We start from the raw sequence: 17,830 nt of genomic DNA on the forward strand, positions 1-17,830 counted from the left end.
TCGAATCAATCCTCTCTGATGCAAGAACAACCTTTGACCTCAGAATATCGATGATTCTTACAAAGATATGTCGTGTTGTCATCCATTATCTGTGTCCACAGCCTAAAGCTTAACCTCGTGGGCTGCACCCAAACCACAGTGTTCTTACACTTTGTTATGAAGTGATACTTTCGCGAATCCGTCATGCTGCCACTTTCGGGCCTTCTTGCTAAGCCTTCTTATTGCCATATGGTGCCTTTCAGAGCCGCGCCATGCCTTCCAGTCTGGTCTTTACTACTTTTGCCCCAGCTATAAAACCACGGTTAATCCTGACATATATGCTGTATTACAAAAGTCACCTCCAAACCTATTCCCCCACTATGAAGTTCAGTCTTCTCGTTTTCACAGGCATGGCCTTGGCTGGCGCCATCTTCTCTAGTGGGTTTCCCAGATCATCTCTTCTGCTGATATGAGGCATGATGGATTGGTACAAAGAAGACTGCAACACAGCTAACCAGTCACTTCTACATGTACAGGGGCTCGCACTTCAGATAAGGGCATCAAAGCTGCTGAAACAAGTGACAGCGCCATGCCGAAAGAAACACGCACAGGAGCTGGCAATTCAGATGCCGGCATCGAAGGTGCTGAAACAGATGAAGGCGCCGTCCCGGAAGAATTTCTCGAAGCCCAGAAGGATTGGGAGTCGAGTGAATGGGTGGAACAGCAGAAAAAGATCTTTGTACCCCCACCCAATGGGGACTTGCCCAGCCTGTTCAAATACCTAATCGGGAAAGAAAAGGAAAGATTAGCAAAGCAGACAGAGAACTTGGTACTCCCAGACAAACCGAACCTCAAGGCCCTGTTCAAGTACTTAGCCACGAAAAAGGCTCAGGAATACCTTGAAAAGGAAGGCCATTTGAATGCGGATGGGCCTTTTTACACTTATAAGAAGAATAGTACTCAGAAGGGATCTGATGCTTTTAATTGAAATTCACTGCAGGGAAGCTGGAGGTTCAGGTAGCTCCAACTGAGACCTGGACCGGAGGAGGAGTATCGACGTGGAACTGACTTAGAGCCAACCGAGCATGTCAACCAATGTTCTCCAATACAGTCAAAACTAATACTACTAATATCTTGGACTCGTTGTACAAGCTGATCTGTTAACCCCGATCTGCGAAGACGTATTTCGTATCGCCGTAATAGACATGGCCTGTGATCATTTCTGGCCATCACTTGAGATGGCCCTGGACACCTTTTGCTTTAAGCCTCCTCTTGGTTGGACTCTTACATGACGGATTTATCGGCTGGCTGTCCTGCTTATGGACGATGAGTGATGCGTTTTGGACGAACTGGTGCCCCTGGTCAAGCCGGAAATTCCTGATTCGACAAGCCAGCGACTGCCTACGATTCATAACTTAACCGAAAATCCACATGCACTATTGGAAGCCCGTGGTACTACAAGCTCCGACCGAAGAGATACTTAAGTCCGATCATGAGTAACGCCGCCTCAGAGTTTGTCCATATAAGCGCCCGACGATCACGTAAAGCTTTGAAGGCGAGCCTTTCTGTAAGTCCATAAGTCATCACGTCTCTCATACCCAAGAACATCATGCCCCAAGCTTTTGGCTGCCGAGATAACGTTCACGACGACAGCAATCCCGCCATGCCTCTGCAACAAACCTTCCAGCGTCATGAGATCCAGTCAGCTCGCAAAGCGGTAGCCGAAACCATTCTCGACAGACACAGCACTCGTGCATTTTGCACCGGTCAAGAAGTTCCGATGTCTGTTATCGAGGATTGCTTCAGTGTCGCCCAGCATGCCCCGTCTTCGACCAACATCCAGCCTTGGAGAGTGACCGTCGCATCTGGTGAGCCATTGAAGCGATTGTCTGCTGCACTCATTACGGCATTTAAGAATAAAGAGGAGCTCAAGATAGATGACATTCCCGAGTCGTATAACCACTATCGCTCGGAACTGGGCCATCACGTCGATGGACCAAATGGATACAACATTGCCCGCGGAGATACAGAGGCGATGACCAAAACTCTCATTGACAACTTTAACTTCTACAACGCGCCAGTAGTCGCTATTTTTTCGATTGATAAGGCCTTGAACAAAGGCGACGTTCTATCAGTGGGTATCTATCTGCAGACACTTCTTTTACTATTGACGGAGAAGGGATTGGGCACGCAAGTGTCTGCTGCGCCAACAGGATACCCAGACATCATCAAGAGGGAGCTGGGCATTGATGGGAACTTGGATATTCTTTGCACGGTTGGGATTGGATTTGAGAATAAGTCGCAGCATATTAATTCGCTGAAGATGCCAAGAGATGACTGGAAGCAGAGTGTCAAATTTGTCATGGAATAGCGGCGTCGTGTAGCGTTGGGTTAGTGGTGTTGTGCTTGTTTCTTAGCGCTTTCAGCAGTAAATGGGTTTAAGACTAGTTAACCGCTGTTTAGTGTTCGTCAAGACCTCGTTTTCCTGATATAACGATTGTTTGAACTCCCAGGAAATTTAACTTGACGAATTGATCTCGCTCTCGGTGCTGATCATTTCGATTCGAGACAAAAGATCTTGGCACTGACCGGAGTGTTGACATAAAGGTCTCTAGTGCTGACGTCAGAAACATTTGGTGTTTTGACGATGATCATAGCCACGGAGAGCGAAACACACGACAGCCCCCGCATCTTCGCCCTCACTCAGCCGGAGACGGAGCTAGCTTTGCAGGTTACTCGATTTCACGATGGACAATTCGTGCGAGATCCCTCAAGGGAAGGAGATTTCCAGCACCCAAGTCAATGATGACTTACCGACTGCAGAGGCACTTAAGATCGCTAATGGAATTGAGATCCTCGATGGTAAGGGAGAGAAGCATACCTTCAAGAGCATCTACAGCGGAGCTGGACTACCCCGTCGAGTTCTCGTTGTCTTTGTTCGCCATTTCTTTTGTTGTGTATGGCCCCTACCCATGGACTAAACCCAGCTAACACTCTCAGTCATGTGTGAGCTACACAAGCTTTCTTGCCAAGAACGCGACCCCAGAAAGGCTACAAGAGATAAACACCGAGATCGTGATAATAGGCCACGGAGATCCTAGAACAGTTGACATGTACCGCAAAGACACGGGCTGCGAATTTCCCATCTACACTGATCCATCTGAAGAGCTTTACAAAACACTCGGCATGATTCGGACATGGGAAGAAGGACCTCCGAACAAGTACATTCCCATCTCACCTTTTTGGAATGCGTGGTTGTCCATGAAGAATGCGTTTTGGAAGTTGGTGGAGGGATATCCTGTATGGAATTGGGGAACCACGAATCAGCAGGGCGGAGAGTTCTTGTTTGTTGGGGAAGGCGATGATAAGAAGGTGACTTGGTGTCATCGGATGAGGAATTCGCGAGATCATACGGACACTGATGAGATTTTGGAGGTATTGGGGCTCAGCAAGTGAGGATGAGTCGACGATACTCGAATGTTGAGCAAGGGTTGTTGCTTGGTGAACAGGAGAGGGCACGAGATGCCAATCATGGTCGAGAATTTTGAAGCAGGAGCGGTTGTATTGTCTTTGAATGAAGCTATAAGCTCTTCCGTCGCCTTGGAGAACTGGAAGCTGTATGAATACAAAACATGAATGCTGAATGGTGATTCCTGTTGGGTATTCTTAACGGCATATCGCCTTTACCGGGGCGTTGAGCCGCTGAAGCGTTGGAAATAAGATCTTGTCGTTTCATTATATATACAGGCATTTAATTATTACTTTTGAGAGAATCTATGTAAACTTCGTTGACAAAAAATGTTTAACTCGAAGTCATCGGCTCCGGGTCGCATATTCTCTTGTAACAAGCTTTCTAAGCGGCACCAAACGACAATTAACGTCGCAGAAAATTGCCTCGGACAGGTTTTCATTATCGAAGATCAGGTAGTATCGGCTTACATCCGGAAAATACATTCGGACTTAAGGGACGCTGATGCCATTGGTAATACGGCAAAGGCCGAGTACGCTTGAGGGATGCGGTGGGGGCTAAAGATGACATTTAAATGCTGACCGACGTCTCCCAACCGTTTACATCGGTAAGCATCTCACCTAGGTTGGTCTGCAGTCATGGAGTTTATTGCTGCAGGTGTATCCTGGGCGCTGGGGAGGGCACCTTCGCCACAGAAGATTCTGGGACGTCTTGGTCTCGCATCGCTTGTCGCGCAGACTTCATGGCCTGAATTATCGTCAAAGCTCTCACCTCAAGCGTCAATCGTCTTGCCCGATGACTCGTCATTTGGTGGTCTTGTTAGTAGATGGCGGGATTGGCATGGACCGCAACCTGGAGCTATTGTGAGAACCTTTTCCGAGACCGACGTGCAAGAAACTGTAAGGGTGATGATGGCTCGAGACGAGAGTACCGCTGACATGTTAAAGATAAGATATGCCAATGAACATGGCATTCAGTTCCTTGCTAGATCTGGTGGCCATGGAGCAACTGAAGCACTGCAGCTGGCCAAGGATATTATTATCGTGGACTTGCGAGACCAAAATGATGTCGAAATTGCGGAGGATGGAAAGTCTGCAAGGATTGGTGGAGGCACGAGTGTGAAGAAGGTTGTAAATGAGCTTTGGGCAGCTGGAAAACAAACAGGCAACTCAAACACCATAGGCTCAGGTCCCCTTGCTAATATGATCTTTAGTCACGGGTATCTGTGAGTGCGTTGGTGTCTCAGCTCCCGTCCTTGGTGGCGGCCATGGTTGGTTACAAGGACAATACGGCCTCGCATCAGACCAAGTCATTTCTGCTCGAGTTGTGCTCCCCAACGGAGACGCAGTGACTGCTTCTGAGGACTCAAACCCTGATTTGTTCTGGGCTCTTCGCGGAGCAGGACATAACTTTGGCGTTGTGACCGAATGGGAATACCGAATCTACGATATTAACAACCCGAAATGGTCTTATGAGATCTTTATCTTCCATGGAGATAGATTGGAAGATGTTTTGGAGTTGACGAATAAGATGATGAAGACCCAGCCGCCGCATTTGACGCACTGGATTTATATCGTCAACATTCCTGAGATTGATCCTGACAAGGTGAGTATCCTTTCTCCGAATACAAGCTTGGTTAACAACGTATAGCCAATTATCTGGTACGCTGTCATCTCAGATCGCGCTGCCCAAGAAGCTCGGGACTACGCGAAACCGCTACACGACATCGGTTCCATCAACGTCAACGCGGGCGAAGCTTCAATGCCTGAGTCGGCCGCCATCACGCTTATGAGCGACGATAGCGTAGGATGCGCAAAGGGCTTTACCGGTCTGCGATATCCAATTGGCCTCAAGACTTACAATCTCCTCGCCGTTCGAAAAGTCTTTAACGAGATCGCCGACATCTCGAAGCGTGTTCCCGAGTTCGCTGGCTCCTTCTTTCTTCTTGAAGGATATTCCACCCACGGTGTGAAGGCTGTTGATGCAAAGAACTCTGCATTCCCCCACCGCGATGATGAGATTCTTGTGACCCCCTACGTTCTTTACAAGCCCAACGCGACGCTCGACGGGCTTGCGCAGGAGCATGGTGAGAAATTGAGGGGGCATTTGCTCGAGGCCAGTGGAGACCCCGAGCATTTACGAGCATACGTTAACTACGCTCACGGCTTCGAGTCTCTAGAGGAAATATACGGCCACGAACCCTGGAAAATCGAGAAGCTCAAGGCCCTCAAAAAGAAGTGGGATCCCGAGAACAGGATGAGATTTTACGCGCCAATCGTCTAGTCTAAGCAAGGCATTCTCAGCCCTAAAGGCCCAGAGTCAGCCCTACGCTGAAACCCTGGCGAATCTCACCCGGTCTCACTGAATGGAACAGCGGGACCGCGTATTACAGGACAATACCACACGCAGATCAATAGCCAAGACTACAAGATAGAGAATCACAAGCTCTTGTGCATGACAATCATGGTCGAAAAGAGTAGCCAGTTCGTCAGGCATTCACGTGACGTAAGCATCCGCGTGTCCTCGACTCTACAGACGAGACGCTAAGCAATCTAAGCTTAAATTATTATCTCGATGTGATTCTCATTTTCTGATTCTCTATAAACTAATTCCTAAACCCTTAGACCCAAGTGCTTGGTCCTTACAGTAGACGTGAAGATGCAACAACAGCCTCTTCGAGGAACCTTATCGTGCAGTTCCTGTCGACAACGAAAGTACGCCGCCTTTCCTTGGCACTGATGACGATGCTGACGAGATACGCAGACTGAAATGTGATCGCGATGAGCCATGTAGCAATTGCGTTGCGAGAAATGTCTCGTGTCAATATGCGCCCTGGCCACGAGGTCGTGTTGCTGCTCAGAGAAGAGATAGTAGACAGAATGATCTGAGTGATCGCGTGCGCCATCTTGAACAACTGCTTGGTTCTATTGTTCAACAGCTTCCAGCTCAACAGGGGACATCCAATGGATCACCCGGTATCAAGAGCCCGGCTAGCACTTATGTCACAACATCTCATGTTACAGGCTCTCACCATGGGTCTCATCACTCCTCTCAGGAAGGCTCTGAGGTCAAGCCTGGTAGGATGATGGCGAACCCAAACGAGACGATCTATGTTTCTAGCAGTCACTGGTCTGCTATTTGCCACGAGGTAGGAAAATGAATTGGTGACCAGAACGTTTCTGACTTGAACATAAACCAGGTGGAGCATATTCGCGAGCATCTGGACGAAAGCCACGAAGCGAGTGACTTGGGCATTGTCGATCAAGCTCAAAGCCAAGTACCCCTTCTTCTGGGTCCTGGAAGATTAGCTGCGAGCCTTGAAGACATCCTTGCGGATGTCCCTCCGAAGCACATCACGGATAGACTTGTATCGCGTTATTTCACCTCGACTCAGCCATCAATCTGTACGGTCAACTCCTGATCTCTAGTACTGTCACTGACGTTTCAAAGTGATCACCCATTCAGGAGAGTTTGAAGGCGAGGTAAGTCTCGTTTCCTACTAAATCTTCATTGCACTCATTTTCGTGTAGTACAAACGCTTCTGGAATGACCCCAACTCCGTGTCTGTTCAGTGGGTTGGGATGCTGTTCGGTATTCTGGCCACTGGAACATTTCTGTACATCCGATCACAGGATAGGCTTCCCGGAGAAATGGGTTCACCCCTTGAGGTCGCAGAGTCTTTTCAGCAAAGATGTACCGACTGTCTGATTCTCTCCAAGTACTCCACAGCGCCTGGTAAGTATACTCTGGAGACTCTCCTGTTCAATATCCATGGTGAGTTCGTGCGCCGTCGAGACGCTCATCTCGGCGTGTGGATCCTTACCGGTATCGCTATTCGTTTGGCGATGCGAATGGGATACCATCGTGACCCTGATAACTACCCGCGGATTTCGCCCTTCCATGGCGAGATGAGGCGTCGCGTATGGGGTGTTCTCCAGCAACTTGACATTCTGACCTCTTGCCAACTGGGCCTGCCCTCGCTTATCCAGGAGTCACAATGCGATACCCGTCTGCCACGAAACATAAATGATGAAGACTTTGGCCCTGAGTGCACGCAGCTTCCTCCACCAAGGCCTGAGACGGAAGGTACTGGCGTTCTGTACACCCGTGTCAAAGTCAAGATGATGACCATCTTCCGAACAATCTTTAACCAGGTCTCACTTGGCAAGACGGAAGACTACAGCGAGATCATGGATCTCGACCAGAAGCTTCACCAGATGCACCAGTCCATGCCCACCTGTTATAAGATAGCCAAGCTGGAATATTGCTTCATGGTCCCGCCCTATCTACTCATTCGGCGGTATAACCTTGAACTTCTCTTCCAAAAGGCGAGGTGTACACTGCATCGCCATCACATGACAAAGGCATACCATGACCCCAAGTATAACTACTCCAGGGCGGCTTGCGTTGACTCAGCGATGACTGTGCTAGGTCACCAAGCTAGCATCCTGAAGGAGGTTCAAGTTGGTGGGCTCTTATACAACGATAGATGGTTTCTCACCTCTCTCGAGAGACATGACTTCTCGTTGGCATCCATGGTCGTCTGCGTGGAGCTTGGCATGCCACCTGAACAGCAGAACCCAGAGCTCGTGGGGTATACTCGGGAGGCTATGATCGAAGCACTTAAAACCTCGCAGGCATTTTGGGCAGCTATCAAGGCCGTCTCTGCCGAGGCAAAGCAAGCATACGACATGCTCACGGTGATGTTGAAAGCTGTCACTGGTTCCAAGAGTGAGTCAATGCCGCCAGCTGTAAACCAAGAAAAAGCCCCAGCTCACAATGGCAACGGCAACGGTAAGACTGGTGCTCGAAACCATGCGACTTGTAGACTGATAAATACAGGACACATAAACGGACAAAACAACATGAGCGAGACTCCTTTCTCGACTGAGTTTCAGGGCATCGAGGCTATGTTGAGCGGTTCAGATGGCGTAGACTGGGTATATTCCTCTGCAGCGAGACGGCGTTTCGAGCTGACATGTTTGACTTTCTAGGATATGTGGGAATCACTGGTTCACATGCCCGAAGACTTCTCCCAATATGAGATGCCAGAAGAGCTCTGAAAAGCATGTGTGACTAATTTTGTCCCCTGGTCAATAGAGCGAGTGGTGTTGCTGTTGTTGCTGACAGATGGCGCAGCGTGATAGCGGGGTTTGGTGTAGCCTAAATAAAATTTCTCATGCATCTGCGACCTTCACTCTATCAATCTTGGTCCCATTCTCAACATATACTCAAACGGTTAATACTTCTACCAAAAGTTCTAAAGCCGTCAACATGCCTGCTCAATTAGTCATCTTCGACTTTGACGGGACTCTTTTCGATACCCATCAGGCCATCTCTCACAGCATCAAGCTCACCTTCGACTTACTCCTCCCAGCCTCAGCCCCAGCAGAGTCCGAGGTGCAGAAGTTGATCGGTTCTGGCTTGGGGCTCAGGGAAGTCCTCCAAGCGCTACACACATCTCCCGATTCTTTCGATGAGGGTGAATGGACGTCAACGTACCGTCGCTTCTACAACGATGAGGGACAGAAACTTGTATCAGCATTTCCTGGCGCCAAGGCACTTCTGAACAGGTTGCATGAAAGAAAAGTTCCAGTCGCTATTGTCAGTAACAAAGGTGTAGCCGCAGTCGAGACCGCCCTCGAGAACAACGGCATTGATACCATTCCCGGAGACTTAATTTGTCCGGAGCTAGGGTTTAATGGCTGGAAGAGCCCAGCACCTCTGCTGGGTCCGGTGCGCTCTCGACGTCCCTTGAAAATCCACGGGAAGGAATAATTCTCACGCCAGGTCGTACTCATAACCGCAGCAGGTCTCCAAGGTGAACAGCCTTCTCCGGCGCAACGCGAAAGCCTGACACTGGAAGCTTCGAGAAAGTTTTACTGCCAGCCCTGAAATCTCGTGGATTCGCAAGCCTTGACGCGTCAAAAACCTTAGTCGTTGGGGACACGGAGGCAGATGTCAAATTTGCTGCTAACATTGGAGCAAAGTCTGCTTGGTGCAGATATGGATATGGGGAACGGAGCGCATGCGAGACGTTGGAGCCACATTTTACGGTCGATTCGTTAGATGAGGTAGCTGGAATTGTTGACAAGATGTGATTGATCAGGACTTCAATAGTTCGGCAGCAAGATTTCATGAGAGGGGAAAACGTTCTAAATTCGTGGGCTGCGCGGGTCACCAGATGTAACTCCCACTTAGAGTTCGTTATCGATCTTGAAGTCGTGAACTGATGACCAATCGAGTACTCAAAGCTTACGTAGTGGCTTGGGCCATCACGTGTGTAATTTGCCGTTCAGGCCTCTTATCGAGAGTTGATAGCAGCCACGCAGAGCCTAGGTAGCTCAGGATCCATAGAAGAAAGCTAGGTATCTGGGCTGGAACTTTCTTTTACCAGAAAGGCCAAGCCAGTATCTCCAGATGTCAATTATGGAAATCTATCTCCGGTCTCATGCTCCGGTCGATTTCATTGCTCATGATGCAAGTCACGTTCAAGCGATCTACAGGGCAGCCCTGCGCAAGCATCTTCGTCCAAAGGGTAAGATGAACAGCGATCAAAGGGTTCAATAAAGCAAGTCATGTGCTCATATTTCTTTGCGGCATTGACTCTCATAACGACGTGCCATAGAATTTTCGCCGACACGTCTGTTAGAAGAGGTTTGAATGTGAACGCGTACGATATGGCAACGAGATATACCAAGGAGACTTGATCAACATTAATCTAGACATACTGCTACATAATGGAATTCAAGAAATACCATCCAGGTGCTCTTAATTATGAGTGAATGAATGGAGTTGTTGTTAGCTGTTAGCGCGTAAGCTAGGGTGCTCTACCTTGATTCAAAGCCTCTTCTCATGGCATCGTATGTATTCTGATGAATTTATAAACTATCGACCAAGCTATTGACCACGAACTTGGCATGAGACCTTCGCAAAATGTACATCACTAAGCTTTGAGGCTGATAATCATCGCCAGCCATTCAACTCTAGCCCCTCCACAGGACATTCGGATACCTACTTCGAACTCTGCTGTAGCTATATAACATCCAGGTCTTCCCCTCCCCTCCCTTCTATGCTTTCCTTCTCCTAACAACAAAATATCACATCATGACTTCAAACTCTAACTCACTACTGCCAAAATGTTCTTCTTCACTATTATACTTTGCCTTCTCGCCACTACTGCCTCTGCCTGGGACGCCCCCGAGATTCCAGGGTTCCGGACAATATGGTACGACAACTTCGACGGAGCTACTGGCTCTCTACCAGACACTTCGAAATGGAACATTCAACATTGGTACCAGGATCTAAACGGCGATCATCAGGAGTACAGGGCTTCCCCTACAAACGTCTATCACAAAGATGGCAGCCTTCATATCGACCCGTGGCGCGACCCCACTGCTGCAAAAGGTTGGGCATCTGGTCGTATCGAGAGCACGTACACCTTCACCCCTGCGCCCGGCGTCAAGACCATTGTTCAAGCCAGCATCTCTCTTGGTTATACGCCCATTGGAAGTAAGGCTGGTATCTGGCCTGCCTTTTGGTTGCTCGGTGACAGCCACCGCACCGGCGGTCCAATATGGCCTGCCTGTGGTGAGCTCGACATTCTGGAGCACGTGAATGACGATCATGAGACTTATGCCGCTGTCCATTGTGACAAGTCTCCTGGTGGTATCTGCGGAGAGAAGAAGGGTATTGCTGGGAGTCACTATCTACCGGATATGGGCATGGGCATAAACACTTACAAAGTTGTCATCGACCGCACACCGACGGTGTGGCAGGAGGAGAGTGTAAACTTCTACGCCGCAGATGAACTTTTTCATACGGTCACGGGGGCGCAAATCGGCAACCTGGAGGTCTGGAAGACCATTGCGTGGAACAAGATGTTCATCATTTTCAACGTCGCTGTTGGCGGTGATTGGGCAAGTTGAAACTCTCTCTGTGAACCTGCCAAGCTAATATTTTGTAGCCGGGACCTCCAATGCCTTTTACTGCAGAGGGCCCTGACGCTGGTATGGAAGTCGGATATGTTGCGCATTATGAGCAAGAGGCTGCAGCAGAGGATACAGCCAATACGCCTTATTACTATCCTTATGATAATTACCATAACTATAATATGCCTTGTTGTTCAAAGATGACTCAAACCATCAACAATGAGGCGCCTCCAGCTCCAGCTCCTCCGCGTCCGCCTTCAGCTCCTCCGCGTCCGCCTTCAGCTCCTCCGCGTCCGCCTCCAGCTCCAGCTCCTCCACGCCCGCCCCCAGCTCCAGCTCCTCCTCCACCACCAGCTCCTCCTCCGCCGCCTCCGCCAGCCGCCTGTCATCCTTGCAATAGCTATAACTATCCCAATATCCCTCAGGCCCCGCCGCCTCCACCTCCACCTCCCCCTCCTGTTGCCGCGCCTCCTCGGCCACCTATGCCGCCACCACCTTTGCCAGTTGTCGGTGCACCTCCTCCACCTCATGCTGGCAGGCCTCTACCTGCGCCTGCCGCTGGCGCGTTCTCTCATAACTATCCCCATAACCCTCAAGTCCCATCGCCTCCACATCAACCTTACTACAACTATCCCAATCTCCCTCCAGGCCGGCCGCACTATTAAGAAGGGATAAACACAGCTCTTGTGGTTTAAATCCCAATGCTGTGCTCATGCGACTGACTGACCTCTTCACGTCTGCAAATCGACCTCATATTCGAAGCTGTGTACACTAGTAGCGGCTAGGTGTATGTTTGAACAGTCAAGTGTCGTCTACCTTCGGCCGTGGAGTACTGGACACGTAGGGGCGCGAGTAACAACGGAATGCCCCTTAAAGGGAACTTGGGCGTTTACCCATATCTACTGGCTCAAAACCAGTCATTATTCAACCTGGAAACGATCTTACTCGCAAAGGTTTATAATGCATACTATCAGTCTTGTGCACTAGGTTGTTACTCTTGACATGGCTTGCTGCTCCGTGATTCGGGGTGATCCATCTACCGAGACAGCTCGCGAGGGCTTCCCATCCACTGGCCAACCCGAGATATGGCGATATAAGGATGGAGGAACGGCAGATATGATAATTTTATCCCTAAGCTAGAAACAAAACTTGACGACGTATTTTTCGGACTACCATTTCATTAAGCCGATCTTAGGGGAATCTCAATCATGTCCAAGAACAATGCCTCCCCCCGAGACTTCGAACACGTACAACGCTTGCAGTAAGTCAAGGCATCTTAAATGTTCGTGTTCAATTGAGTGAGCAGTGCCATATGTTCTATGAAAGAAATGGTCAGTGTCAAAACGCTCCCCAAGACTTTCGTCTCCTCCAATACATAACGTACTTTTGATCCATTAACATGTATCTGCACTGCCAACAGCTGGCAGCCTTGACTGACCTTCGAGAGGCCAGTGTCATAGGGGCTAATTTCATCCGTTTGAAATCAAACAATGGGCCTGTTCAAACGACTTCTCGCCCATAACCAATGTCGTACGCTCGTCTCTATCAGTAGCATCAGAGCCTTCATCCACCTTCCCTTCTCAACTGAGGTACACCATTCTATCAGAAACTCATCTCTGAATTCTGATTCTTCTTCTTTCCCAACCCTCAGCAACTAAAGCTTTCTCATAATTGCAACACTACACCTTTCAAACCATAGTAAGTGAGACTCAATCACTCCTGACGCTTACTAAGTTCAACGCTGACAACAGACTTTCAGACTCAGAACCCAAATCACACAATGCTTCGATTCTTCTCCTCCAAGAAGACCGTCGACCCTAAGGGCCAGGCCTCCGAGGCTGTTAGCAAGGATGTCGAAGAGTCCGTTCGCGCTCTCGAGGATTTTGAGATTGAACTTGACCAGACCACCGAAGACTACGTCGAGATCATCGACCACGCCGCGCCCAAGCGTCCTCGTGCCGTTTGGAAGGACACAAAAGAAATCCGGAACCAGGGCTACATTGTCGTCGCGAAGGACACCGAAGTCCCGGCCTTCATGAAACTCCCCAACGGGAAGACTAAGTTCGGTGAGGATGTCGTCGTTGTCGAGGGATTTAAGGACCGCTCCGGAAATGTCAAGAAGTAGATTATGGGCAACGACTATTGTGATCAAGTTGGAGATTCGTGGACCTTTGGTTTTGTTGCTGTTCTTTGGGTCGTTGAATGAAGTATCAAGAAGAGAGTGGCATTGTAGGATAGCATACTGTGAGCCAACCTGTCTAGTCAGGTGTTCTTTTCAATAGCCTAATGAACCCACACTGCGCTTTGCGATAAATTACATAATTGCCTTCTTATTATATTGTTGATATTCTTCCATCCCATATCCCATACAAGGCCCTTGTTCAGTCGGTGCCTCGGGTCCCAACCAATCGCCGGTGAACCTCACAAGAGCGCTCTCGCCAGTGGCCTTCTTACTGATCAGAACTCACAGACTTTGCACTCGAACGGAAAACAGACATTTCACACGTCACCTGTTTGGAAGAGCAATCACAACTCTTTCATGTCCTACTCGAATGACGCGTCTGCGAAAGAACCTTGGTAGCGATCCATTCGAGAAGGTTGCCAGCCCATAAGCATGCCTCGGGGAGCACAAAAACACCGGACCTTGATACAGGGTGTTAAAATAAACTTAGAAAAGAGCCCCCTAAACTTAGGCTAGATTTACCTAAATATTTTTATCGCTTAGGGACCTAAATATTTTTCGCTTAGGGTCAAGGTCCTGTGTTTTCTTGCCTCCCCTAGGCATGTCCCCCAGCATCGAAAGGATTCCCTAAAGCGTTCTGGGCGAAGGATCAACTGTGTAGTGGCTATGCCACATTGGGTGGTACCACGCCACTGAGGTGCATAAGGCATTCAGTAGGGCGTTTTCCCACGATTGGCCGTTGTTAGTGGCATCAACAAATGCTGAAGTGTGATGATCTCTACGTCCTTGGCGAAGTCCGATATCCAATACACACCGCATTTAGCGTATCAGACCAACGTGAAATGACTGGTCTGAGAGAGGTCAACATCCAAGGACCATGCTGTAGGGCTGTTCGTTTGGATGCTACGCCGCGCCATGCATCCATGTCCAAGCCCCTGTCAATCATCGTCATCAACTCACGACAAGCTCGGCCGAATATCACACATCGAGTATAACATCTGACCGCCAAGCATTGGCTACCTCTCCGCATTATAAATCACCAGACCGATCCCAAATCTGTCAGCCATCAATACAGAGATCAACAGCGAGAACTCATCACCATGACTGCAACATCCAGCATCGATCTCATCAACCTATGTAGGTCCATCTCGAAGCGCGCAGTATCTTGTGCAGCCGCCGCAGAGAATATAGCTGGATTGGACAGGGAATTCTTGAAGGCACATGAATACTGTCTTGTTGTTTACAATTACATGCTCGAAGTTTGCAACCCCCTCGTCAGGTACGTTGCTCTTCTCACATATTGACTTACTATCTGACACTCGGCTAGGAACAATGATTCTTTTGGACCATCAGGCTCGAGCTTTTTCACCCATCAAGCTCAAGAAGCAGTAAAGTCGGCTATGAACAAAAGACTTGTCAAATCAGAGAAAGGCACTGCCCGACAAGATATACTGCCCAGCTGCGAGAAGATCCCCGTCGCGGAGAAAGAAGTAGCACCGCCTTCGTATTCAAGGCCCGCATCAACGACTACAACTCCGCCCATAGCGTCACCGTCAACGCCTTCACCACTAGTTCAAAGCCCAGTCAACAATTGTCACCGCCCCAAAGGCTCTTCATTCTTCAGAGCCCTCACATCGGGCTTCCGCAAACATGATCCATTGGTCTCAACGCTCTGTCAAGCCGCCGCTCGCGGAGATGAGCAACAAGTCTCTGGCCTAATCTCCCAAGCCGCAAACGTCAACGGCCGAAACGAAGACGGGGATACACCACTCAAGTGCGCCATAAGATATGATCAAGTTGGAACCGCTTGTCTTCTTCTAAAAGCTGGAGCTCAAAGCAACAAGCTACCGCCCTTATTCAAGGCTGCTTCTGTCGGGAGTCTCAAGATCGCTAGGGTGCTTATTGATTCTGGGGACAGTGTACACGGCAAATCAAAAACTGGGAAGCCCTACTTTGTTGATGTTGTTGCTAAAGGTAATCTGGACGGTATCAAGTTCCTCCTTGAGAATGGCGCTCCAGTTAATGCAAGGAACGAGAGACGGGAGGAAGTTATTGTCCAGGTTGTCAAGACAGACAACATCGACATCACCCGTCTTCTTCTTGCCCACGGCGCTAATGCAAGTGCGAAGGATGCAATAGGCGAGGAGATTATTGTACACGCTGTCAAGAAGGGCAATGTTGAACTAGCCAATGTCCTCCTCGATCACGGCGCCGATCCCAATGCCGAAAGTGCAATCAAACAAACCATTCTCTACACAGCAGTTCAGAGCGGTAACGCTGACATGGTAGGGCTACTTCTCGACAAAGGCGCAAGTGCGAAGCTGTTGAATGTTCTTGGAACGAGTATCCTGGAAGCTGCTATTGGAATGAAGAGATTTCAGATCGTAAAGAAGCTGATCGAGGGGGGTGCCGATGTTGATGGCACAGATGCGCATCAGCAACCGATTCTCATCAAAGTTATCAAGAACCCGTTTCTGAATAACGACGAAAAGGTTGAGGTCATGAAGATGCTCATGGCGAATGGTGCCAGTCCTGAAGCGGTTGATATAACATTCGGGCTGCCAGCTATTTGTCACGCTGGCGAAATGCCCAGTACCCCAGTGGTGCAAGCCCTTCTGAGCCGAGCCGTCAACACCAAGGTTCGCATGCTCTCGGGTCAAACTCTGCTGACATACTCCATCGACGTCAACCGCTAGAACACTGTTGAAGCGCTGCTAGCACAAGGTGTGGATGTCAATGAGGTCGATGGGCTCAACAGAACGCCACTGAAACTGGCTCTGATGAGACTTGACTACAACTTGACGGCGAAGTTGGTGGATTACGGTGCTGATCCTACAGCCAAAGAGAATCAAGAAGCTGTCAAGTTCGTCAAAGCTGTTGGGAGAAAGGATCTTCAGGAACTTCTTCGACCAAGGGAAATTGAGGCAGGTCCCTCAACTCCAGCTGTTCGACATGAGGTCGAGTTGCCTACATCTGAGGCACCACCGCCTTCGTACGAGCTTGTGGCGGGCAAGGTCTGAATTGTCAAGGCGCTTGGTATTTCACTCATGAAACATGAATCTATTCAACAATTATACTAAAAGCCTTTATCTCAATGAACGTCAAGTATATGTGTCGTCTCAATGACGCAAGAAGTAAGCGGGCATGATGACATAACACAGCTCAAGATCGAGGCCAAAACTCCAACACCGATGGCCTTAGGTTGTTAGTCGCATATTACCCCTCAAACGACGTCCTTAGGTTGATAGTCTTGATTAGAAATCGAGTACCAGACTTTTCCTATTTATTGCTCCTAATTATCCCTCAATTCGCTTTCTTCTTTTTCAAACTGCTCAATTCATTCACCCTGATTGACTCCCAATTCTTTCTTCCTTTCCCAATATGAGTTCTAGCGACATTGCCGCAAATGGATGGACTGCTGTCCCAGTTGATGCCGGAAAGATCTTCAGCAATGGACCTTATATCAATGAACCTGAGTACATTGACCTTCAGAGCATTCAATTCCCAGGCGATGACCCAATTGTCAAGAAGACACAGCAACATGCCAAAGATAGGTTATTGAAGCAAACTTACAACCATTCCATGAGGGTTTACTACTGGTGTAAGTCAATGACAGCCTAGACTGAATTGAGCTGCATGTATTAATGAGTCATTTCACCAGCTACTGTCATTCTTCAACAGCAATTCCCGGAGCATGCAGACATTCTTTCCCCTTCGACCCTGGCACTTACTTGCCTGCTCCACGACATCGGCACCACTGACGAGAATATGTCTTCGACCCGTCTCTCTTTCGAGTTTCAAGGCGGCATCCAAGCTCTCAACCTTCTTCAAGAAACCGGCTCTTCCAAAGACCAAGCCGAAGCCGTTTGCGAGACTATAATCCGTCATCAAGACCTTGGCACCGAAGGAAATATCACTTTTCTCGGGCAGCTCATTCAGCTGGCTACCATCTACGATAATGTTGGCGAGCATCCAAATGTCAAGGACTTTGGAAGGATCATCCATGAGAAGACGCGCGAGGAAGTCAATAACGTTTTCCCACGTGAGGGATGGCTGGGATGCTTTGCGGCTACGATTCGAAAGGAAGAGGAGTTGAAGCCGTGGTGCCATACTACTCACATTCCCAAGTTTGCGGAGCTGGTTGAAGGTAATCAGCTGCAGAAGCCATATGAGTGAGATTCGGGCGCCTACTACTATGGAATGGACCTTCACACTGTATCTTATAAATAGTCTATAGTTGAAGTTGACCGGGCTTTCATCTATATCTTT

General features: G+C 48.9%; 10 protein-coding genes across 10 annotated transcripts; all 10 read left to right on the forward strand.

The window, feature by feature from the left end:
- Positions 1 to 359: 359 nt before the first annotated feature.
- FSUBG_2871 (uncharacterized protein) lies at positions 360 to 967 on the forward strand (the record flags this gene model as incomplete). The annotated part of the gene is made up of 2 exons (XM_036680691.1): positions 360 to 417; positions 516 to 967. The coding sequence occupies 2 exons, from the start codon at positions 360 to 362 to the stop codon at positions 965 to 967; spliced, it is 510 nt and encodes a 169-aa protein (XP_036541459.1).
- Positions 968 to 1,588: 621 nt separating this feature from the next.
- Positions 1,589 to 2,350, forward strand: FSUBG_2872 (uncharacterized protein; the record flags this gene model as incomplete). Its single annotated transcript, XM_036680692.1, has 1 exon — positions 1,589 to 2,350. One exon carries the CDS (start codon positions 1,589 to 1,591, stop codon positions 2,348 to 2,350), a length of 762 nt encoding a protein of 253 aa, XP_036541460.1.
- A 376-nt stretch (positions 2,351 to 2,726) lies between these two features.
- On the forward strand, positions 2,727 to 3,435 carry FSUBG_2873 (uncharacterized protein; the record flags this gene model as incomplete). Its single annotated transcript, XM_036680693.1, has 2 exons — positions 2,727 to 2,936; positions 2,980 to 3,435. The coding sequence occupies 2 exons, from the start codon at positions 2,727 to 2,729 to the stop codon at positions 3,433 to 3,435; spliced, it is 666 nt and encodes a 221-aa protein (XP_036541461.1).
- Positions 3,436 to 4,086: 651 nt separating this feature from the next.
- Positions 4,087 to 5,731, forward strand: FSUBG_2874 (oxidoreductase; the record flags this gene model as incomplete). Its single annotated transcript, XM_036680694.1, has 4 exons — positions 4,087 to 4,347; positions 4,396 to 4,564; positions 4,662 to 5,053; positions 5,099 to 5,731. The coding sequence occupies 4 exons, from the start codon at positions 4,087 to 4,089 to the stop codon at positions 5,729 to 5,731; spliced, it is 1,455 nt and encodes a 484-aa protein (XP_036541462.1).
- Positions 5,732 to 5,911: 180 nt separating this feature from the next.
- On the forward strand, positions 5,912 to 8,511 carry FSUBG_2875 (transcriptional regulatory; the record flags this gene model as incomplete). Its single annotated transcript, XM_036680695.1, has 7 exons — positions 5,912 to 5,931; positions 6,119 to 6,596; positions 6,648 to 6,852; positions 6,899 to 6,930; positions 6,979 to 8,242; positions 8,291 to 8,388; positions 8,443 to 8,511. 7 exons carry the CDS (start codon positions 5,912 to 5,914, stop codon positions 8,509 to 8,511), a joined length of 2,166 nt encoding a protein of 721 aa, XP_036541463.1.
- A 211-nt stretch (positions 8,512 to 8,722) lies between these two features.
- Positions 8,723 to 9,226, forward strand: FSUBG_2876 (phosphoglycolate phosphatase; the record flags this gene model as incomplete). The annotated part of the gene is made up of 1 exon (XM_036680696.1): positions 8,723 to 9,226. The coding sequence occupies one exon, from the start codon at positions 8,723 to 8,725 to the stop codon at positions 9,224 to 9,226; it is 504 nt and encodes a 167-aa protein (XP_036541464.1).
- Positions 9,227 to 10,587: 1,361 nt separating this feature from the next.
- On the forward strand, positions 10,588 to 12,044 carry FSUBG_2877 (endo-1 3-beta-glucanase; the record flags this gene model as incomplete). The annotated part of the gene is made up of 2 exons (XM_036680697.1): positions 10,588 to 11,352; positions 11,415 to 12,044. The coding sequence occupies 2 exons, from the start codon at positions 10,588 to 10,590 to the stop codon at positions 12,042 to 12,044; spliced, it is 1,395 nt and encodes a 464-aa protein (XP_036541465.1).
- Positions 12,045 to 13,159: 1,115 nt separating this feature from the next.
- FSUBG_2878 (uncharacterized protein) lies at positions 13,160 to 13,504 on the forward strand (the record flags this gene model as incomplete). The annotated part of the gene is made up of 1 exon (XM_036680698.1): positions 13,160 to 13,504. One exon carries the CDS (start codon positions 13,160 to 13,162, stop codon positions 13,502 to 13,504), a length of 345 nt encoding a protein of 114 aa, XP_036541466.1.
- A 1,157-nt stretch (positions 13,505 to 14,661) lies between these two features.
- On the forward strand, positions 14,662 to 16,581 carry FSUBG_2879 (ankyrin protein; the record flags this gene model as incomplete). Its single annotated transcript, XM_036680699.1, has 3 exons — positions 14,662 to 14,840; positions 14,889 to 16,200; positions 16,258 to 16,581. 3 exons carry the CDS (start codon positions 14,662 to 14,664, stop codon positions 16,579 to 16,581), a joined length of 1,815 nt encoding a protein of 604 aa, XP_036541467.1.
- A 361-nt stretch (positions 16,582 to 16,942) lies between these two features.
- On the forward strand, positions 16,943 to 17,737 carry FSUBG_2880 (cyanamide hydratase; the record flags this gene model as incomplete). Its single annotated transcript, XM_036680701.1, has 2 exons — positions 16,943 to 17,162; positions 17,223 to 17,737. 2 exons carry the CDS (start codon positions 16,943 to 16,945, stop codon positions 17,735 to 17,737), a joined length of 735 nt encoding a protein of 244 aa, XP_036541468.1.
- Positions 17,738 to 17,830: the final 93 nt, after the last annotated feature.

Source organism: Fusarium subglutinans (assembly GCF_013396075.1).
Source record: "Fusarium subglutinans strain NRRL 66333 chromosome Unknown NRRL66333_c0000026, whole genome shotgun sequence".
Taxonomy (NCBI): Eukaryota; Fungi; Ascomycota; class Sordariomycetes; order Hypocreales; family Nectriaceae; genus Fusarium; species Fusarium subglutinans.